General features: G+C 40.9%; 1 protein-coding gene across 1 annotated transcript in view; it reads right to left on the bottom strand.

Annotated features, from left to right (window-relative positions):
* The window catches only part of cplx2l (complexin 2, like), a 20,571-nt gene extending 17,329 nt beyond the window's left edge, over nt 1–3,242 (bottom strand). Inside the window, exons 1-2 of the mRNA XM_035660550.1 lie at nt 3,015–3,242; nt 1,474–1,558 (exon numbers count right to left, since the gene is read on the bottom strand). Of these exons, the coding sequence (XP_035516443.1) occupies nt 1,474–1,504 (31 nt within the window). The 5' untranslated portion in view covers nt 1,505–1,558; nt 3,015–3,242. The remainder of the gene's footprint in view (nt 1–1,473; nt 1,559–3,014) is intronic.
* Between the last annotated feature and the right edge of the window lie 4,573 nt (nt 3,243–7,815).

The raw sequence follows: 7,815 nt of genomic DNA, 5'->3' as shown, positions 1-7,815 counted from the left end.
GATACATATACCAGCACTTCTCTTTGTTGCATCCTCTCTCACTCTCTCATATTTCTCTCACTCAGAAAAAATCTATACTCTAAAGTAGGCCTGTGCAGCAGCCCTCCATAATTCATCTTGCCTGGAGATGCAGTATATAGACACACTCTGTTTTATATAGTATCTATAAAACATCTCTCCAGCACGGGCAGAGTAAAGACACACACACACACACACTCACACACAAACAAACAGCAACACTGTCAAATCTATCCCCAAAGTCCGCAGGCGGAGCGCAGCCCGACTTATGCGGAGTAAAACCAGCATCCAATGCAATGCAGTTGATTTAAGAATTCATAGCGCAGACTCGAGGCACAGCAGCTATGCAGAACGAGGCAGTGCCGGCATCCTCTGCATCCCAATGAGGAGGCTCAGCTTCAACTCCACATCCCAACTGTAACTGCCTGACACCTCTGTAATCTGAACAACAGCTCAGCCTCATGCACGGCCGACCAGCATGTGTGCTGTGTGACTGCTGCATTATCTCTACTGGTGCCACTTTCCTGCCTTTCCCCTTGAAGCTATAGCTGACAAGGAGGATGAATTACAGGGCTATAATGAAGACTAATTAGGGGGCAAATAATAGCTAAGATGATATTCTAAAGGATAATACCTGAAGGCTTTAAAGGACAAAAGTCTCATGAAAAAAATGTTAGTCATAGTTCTTGGCAAAATAGCCCTTCTCCATTTCTTTTGCCTGAAAAGAAGCCAACAGTTGGCTTAGATTGCCTGCTTATAAAAGTCCTGTGAAAACCTTTCATTTCTTTAGGGGGATATTCATGTTATCACAACATTATAAGGATTAGGAGAAAACTCAGCCTTTCTCGTGCTTATAAACCCCTCTTCAGAATCCACTGAGTAAACTCAAATGCATGAAGACCAGGCTAAAAATAAGGCTGCTGCCGTCCTGAGAAGGTGACATTTTGGACATACAAGGTTTTCACTTGACAGGTACATTATTAGTATATGCCTATACCTACTACTGCTGCTGCTGCTACTGTCCCATTTCATCTGCAGCAGTCCTAAACCTTGTTTACAGAGATTTGATACACTTTTAGAGACTCACTGTTCACAAAGACACATTTTATACAAAAACAGAAATGTAAAACAAAGCTTGAACATAATCCTGATCATGTCAGGTTATAACAGTCAAGGGCTTGAACAACAGGATGTCCTTTTTTTTCATTTCATTCCTCAGGTTGGACAAGAAAGAAAGAAAGAAAGAAAGAAAGAAAGAAAGGGGAAATGCGCAGCCAATTTTTGAAGTCAGGAGTTTGGTGCAGGACGGATTTACTCAGCCCGGTCCAGTTTCCCCATAACTACCGGGCCAGTACTAGTACAATACTCCTGCTACCACTGTTCAGTTCAACAGCCCTTTAAATCCTTTACACTGCAGTGCTGTTAAATCAACCTCTAGCCCAGCAGACTACTCACCTCCCATCGCAGCTTTCATTACAAAATTCATGATGAAGCAGTTCTGTGTTCTCTTCCTTCAGTGGTCACGTTATCAGGGACAGACCTACAGCCAGGGGACAGAACACACAGGCTATGACTGCATGAATACCACTGTTAGGACATGCAGTTACACCTCAGTGGTTTTCATATACAAGAGTTGGATGGGATGGGGGAGGATGACGATGATGTGGCTCGATGCGTACAAGAAACGACCTCCAGACGGAGACCCTTGTTTGGAATAGGACCTTTCAAAACCACCAAGAAACATATTATTTTTACAATAATCGCAGTATTGTATTACTTTATTTCTACTTCCTGATGCATCTTTAACAAAATGTGATCATCTCTTCTCCAAGGCACAAAAAGGGTGATTAAACTGGGTTAAGATGGCTTTACTCTCCAGTACCACACCGTGTCCTGAGTTTTGTCGAGGCACCTGCGCCCTCGATTTACAACCAACACTCCATCTTGTGTGGATTTATGCTGATGCTGCCTGGCTGCCTGTGATGTATCCTTGTGGAAATAACCCCCAGAAAGACACACAAAGACAGGGTCAAAGATGAGCAAGTGGAGGCATGATTTTGTGTCAGTACATGGGCCTCAGAGAGCATCACACAGACTGCCAGAGAAAAAGGAAACACTTTAAAAAAAAAAAAAAAAAACTAGGTCTTTATGGTGCTCATTTGTGGGTTTATATTGAGCATTATGACACTCTATTCCCTATGATATGACTACAGTAATCCCATATTAGCCTTGGGATTTAAAGTGACTGCTCACTAGTCAATTTAAAATAGCCTTATATAATATTGCTGCTGTGACTTTGTGTCTGAGCTACTCAACTATAAGTTTAAAAAATAAACCTCCAGTGTTCTTATAATACTCCTATGATCTGTCTACGGGAGTTGTAGAGCTCAAGGACGAGTTTATATCGACCTTCCTGTACTTAATGCAGATTTCTTTTTGCAATCTTTTTACGACATAACCTCACGGGTAGTTTTGCTGCATTTTACAGCATCCCCTCTGCCACTGCAGTACATGCGAGCAGGGGAAAACAAAATTCTCCTGAAAACTTGCTGCACTCATTATTGCATCGCCGTTTTCGTCCCCGGGTCATTTTCACTGGCTCAAAGTCGAATCTGCAGCATGCAGCTGGGCGCCTTTAAATCATTTCCTGGTTCCCTTCCTCTTCTTCATCATCATCTGCAGCAGCAATAGCATCAGCATCAGCATCAGCATCAGCAGCAGCTTCTCCTCGCATGAACCCTCACAGTATCAACTCACGGCTCGGTGCGGTGCAGCATTTCGGCACAATTACAGTGCCGTACAGTAGCAACGTGTTCCCTGTCAAATTACTGCACCCACAAGCTTAGATACGGTTTCCTGAAAGCCAGGATGCGTTTAGAAGTACATGGAAGCATCAGCATCTTTTTACCGAGTGCACCAACCTACCACCATCCGGTCCCGTACAGCAAAGCCACACACAAACATCCCTGCCCGTGCTTGTTCGGACCATCGTTTACCTTGTTTTGATCCTCCTCCAAGTCTTTGTCCCTCCAAAGAAAAAAGCTCTTGTCGCAGCGTTATAAGCACGCTCCTTCTTCTCCCTCAGTGGTGGGGGGGACAGAAATCACAAGTTGTGCGTCTTTAAGGAGGGATTGTGTCTTCCTGTGCGGTTCTCAGTTTGCAGACATGCCGGTTGTGTCGGAGTCAGGCAACGGCGGAGGGAGGAAGAGGAGTCTATTCCTGCAGGACGAGATGAGAGCATGCAGAGGGAGGGAGGGAGGGGAGAGAGGGAGCACATGAACGCAAGAGCACCCAAGTGGAGGGTTCTGTTTCATTCTCACAGCTTCAACAGAGAATAAACATAAAAAAAAAGTTATTTAAATGTTCCATAATAAACTCAAGCAACTGCTTGGAATCAGATGGCAATGTATAAGATGAACATCCAGGCAGCATTTGTACCTTCCTCACAGATATGTATTCATTTGTTCTTGGTTTATTATGCCACTACAAGTTATACAACATTAACATATTATCACCTTAAAAAAATTGTGTTCCCCATATATAAAATCCAGCCACATTGGCATTAAATGTGGCCACCTGACAAACATAAGTCCAATAACTGCTCTTAGCTCTGTTTTTGGTCTCCACCCACTCCTGAGGGAAACATCTGGCTCTTTAGCTGCTATGCTTTAAGTTCACCAGCTAGTTGGGCAGGTAATTTACAATTTGTTTTTTTTTGTTTTTGTTTTTTTGCTGAGCTGCTGCTGCTGGAAATAAGGTTGATGAAAGTGATGGGACTAAACCAAAACAGTAAAGCAGTACAGTGAGTTTAAATACAATAAAGCCATCTGTAGAGCTGAGAGGAACCAGGTCAGGTGATGTATCTCTGTGGGTAACTTTCATATTAGATGTAGTCATTTGATCCATTGCTAATCTAAAAATATAATTTAGATCCCCTTTTACAACCGCTGACATGTTGTGCTTTTGTTTTTCAGTGTTTGCATTCTCAGTTTGTGCCTTTATTCTGCTCCAGATTTTGATTTGACTTTTCTATGTTGTTTTATGCACAGATAAAACAAGATATGCACAGATAAAACAAGGATCCATGGATAATTATATTAGTCAGGGAGCAATGTTAAGTTAAAATAGCTCACTGATAGATCTTTATTCTCGTATCCTCTTTCTAATAGTGACAATGAGACTCTAAGATAGTTGTATAATAAGAGGCTTGGGAAGACAGTATTCAAGTTTCTGACAGATAAAATCAGGTCCTTAAGATATTTGAAATCTTTATATTTAATTTTCTGCTGGCAGACCAAAGATCTACTGTGGTGTAATATCAGTCTGAAAATATTTTCTTGGCAGGCTGGAAAAGACTGCAGCAGTACATAATGTAATGTTACAGCTACCCAAAGAAGTCAGCATTAGATTTTCCCCTAAATGGATGCATCACGTGTTATTAGAATTGTTATTTATTTATGTTTACTTTTATTTATTTTGCAACTTAGGGTTTTATTTTTGCAGTTATGTTATTCAGTCGTATTAACAGGTTGGAAGAAGTTAATTCCCGGGATGTGGTGGCATTGTTATGAATCCTGTAGGGCAGGTTACAGTGATCAGATGATTATGAGGAACTTATTGCTGGCAAAATACTATCTGAGTGGATAGTTAGTTGGCTAACTTGAACATGCAAAATTACAACCCCAGCTAATATGATCCATGATACAAACTGAGGTATTATGACAGACTTTTAGCCAACAAGAAATGGTGTAACTGTACACAGCAAACAATTGCTTTCTACTTGCCAAGAGCAATGCAAGACAGGGGAATCCAATTAACTATAAATTAGTTAGGCTGGTTGTAGTTTGGTAGCCGGGTGTGGGTCTGACATTGGTTGGTTTGTGGTGTTGGCTGATGTAGTGGTTTGTAAACGCCAAGCTAGTTGGTAGCATGGCAATGGTCCAAATAAAGTATAGGGTCATTGCAGATAGTAACATTGTTCTAAATAGGATTTTTATTTATTTTCCAGTGTTTAGTCTCCTGTATGTCATTTGTCTAGGATGATGCTGACTCATGTCTACAGACTGTGTATGGAGAGCAACGGGATGCTGACTGCAGGTTACTTAACAGCCACTGCTGTCGCTATTAAACTGGGGGGTTGTTTCTAATCCTTTGTGTCGCTTACGGATCGATGCCACTGCTATCTGCAGATATCACAGATTCACTTGGGGAGTAAAATAATTTATTATCAATTATAAGTATGGAAAACAAAACCAAAATGTTTGAAATTAACCATCGATTAACTGATTACTGACCTCTAGAGTGCAGAAATATTTCAAAACAACCTCACAATGGTGTGGTGTTATGCTAAGATATGGCGTTATGGTAGCTTGCAATTGTGTAGTTATACATCAAGCAGAAACCGAGCAACACAAGCAGACAGAGGACATATATTAGGGAGAGAGAATGTGACATTTATCATTTTAACCTAACCTTGTTTCTGAGGCTCAACTAAACCGTCAGCTCTAAAATAAGCCCTTTCTGCCCCTGCAAGTGCTTATAATGTCCTTGCTTTTTTACCCCATAGTAACGTTGCCACATGGTGATGCAGACAAGCAGAGTGCGAAGAGACGACCAAGGGGAGCTTAAACTGCTGCACCTCCCATCAATTAATCAAGACACAGGAGGCTGTGTCCAGTCAACACACTGTGGCACAAGCATCCATCACCTTGTTTATAGCCTAGAAACACTTGGAAACAACAGCACTGTGCACACTCACACACACACTGCTGTTGTTGTCCTCTGACTGTCCAAAATCGCTACAGTATAGTTTTGTTTATTCTTCTTATGTGCCTATGATTTATAGTCTCTTGGTTTTAAGGTCAGAAGTTGGCAATTTTTGCTCTTGACCTACATCCACCGTATTATTACTTCAAAGCTGAGTATGACAAAAAACATTTTCTCCTTTAACTGTGTAGCTTCACACCTTTCTTTGGCATGTTGTTGTCTTACAGTTATCCCATGCAGACAGCAGATGCATGGGACCTAAACAAGCAATGGACAAGATACCACATCATGGACAACAAATCAGTGATCTCTCCACAAAGCACTTAAAAAAGAATTCTGAGTTTTCAAAATCTGCATTATCTACAATGGTAGAAACAGCATTTCACTCTTTTAATAGCACAATATTCCAACAGCCAGGTGGTAATCTAACATCTCATTCTCTTCCGTCTCTTTGTGTAATGTGGTACGCGTATTTTATTGTTGTTTGTTCAATCTTTGTTAGTCTCACAAAGAAGTTCAAAACGTTGTATTGTCCTTAATTGTCCACGTGTCAGCATGTTGCCTGTATCCAGGTAATGAGTCACCAGAAATATGTGCCAAAACAGAAAAAAAGTTGCCAACCTATGCCTGATGCTACTGTAATGAACACAGTCTGTGAAAGCACTGATGCTGTGTCAACCTATGACACACAAACAATTATAATGAATGCCATTTGAAATCTGCATTAGCATTTTATACCAAAATATGTATGGCAGAGCTCCACAGGGACTGCATGCCATTAAAAAAGGGCAAATTAACATAGCACTGCTGTCACATGAAAACACAGCTGTGACACTGTTTTTCTTGCTCTCCTCATTTATCCACTTTATTATTTTGAATATTTTGAGGGTAAATATATCATCTCTAAAATATTTGAAAATTATTATTTATAGAAATGATGAAGATTTTGGATCTAGAAATGTTCATTCAGGAGCAACAAGAAAACATTATGTTGGGCAGCAGTGCACCTTTCACACACTGAATTGTGTGAGCATGAAGAAATCACTACACCCCTTACTTTGGTCTTAAGTTGGACAATACCTCTCAGGACATTTTCAGATTTCTAGTTTACCTTGCTCTGTATGTGTATATGGCAATTATGCAAATACTTGCTTGCATCTGATCTGCTGAAGCTGTTGCCCCAGGACAATGAGACGCTGATATTGAAATACAGCACAGTATTGGATGCTGAACTTCCTCCTGTCAGCACTGCTGCAGTCAAATGAAATGTGGATTATGTCACAGGACAGAACCTTAGTGCCGCTGTGCCTTTTCTTGAGGTCGGATGTAACAAAAAGGCAGTGATTTAGGTGTCTGCATCAGTAGATCCTCAGTGAATGGCCTTTTGAAATCCTTTCAAGATCCTTTTGAATGCGTTCATTCACAGTTACCTCCCATTAGTAGCATAGCATCAGACTTATTGTCTGAACTGGTACTTCTGTGCTTATATTGTCTGTAATATTTCAGCTAATATTAGTATTTTTAATCGTATTTTCCCCTAAAGAAACACAAAGAGCCTAAAGTGTGGTTTATTAAAGGGTTGCATTATTACAGCCTTTCATTTAGCCGTCACCTCTTTGCATAAAGGACAGTTTTGCTGACAAAGAGCCAGCTGTCTCACCTCATGGCCCTTATACCACCTCTGATTCATGAAGTATCAACTACCGAGGCATGGGGGAGGATATATAAGAAACATGTATCAAATCCCATTCATTGTGATATAACGTGCAAGCCAGCAGAAAGTCAGCTGAATGCCGCAGGGACACCGTCACTTTGAAGCTTTGAATTGTCTGAGGTACACTGATTATCTGAAAGATTATTCAGACGATGAACCATGTATGCAGTGGCAGCTGGAAACATCCTTTGAGGTCTGATGCGTGGAAGAACCTAAATCGTATACATGTATTAACACCCAGCTGACTACACACTTTGGACCAGAAGAAGCAGACCAAAACTTTTTGGGATGATGGCTGTGGTCATGATAGTAAGTGC

The sequence above is a fragment of the Morone saxatilis genome, unplaced genomic scaffold (genome assembly GCF_004916995.1).
Source record: "Morone saxatilis isolate NCDOM2014 unplaced genomic scaffold, NCSU_SB_2.0 Contig17, whole genome shotgun sequence".
Taxonomy (NCBI): domain Eukaryota; kingdom Metazoa; phylum Chordata; class Actinopteri; family Moronidae; genus Morone; species Morone saxatilis.
Note: the sequence above shows the minus strand (reverse complement) of the source record. Positions and strands in the feature narration are given on the sequence as shown.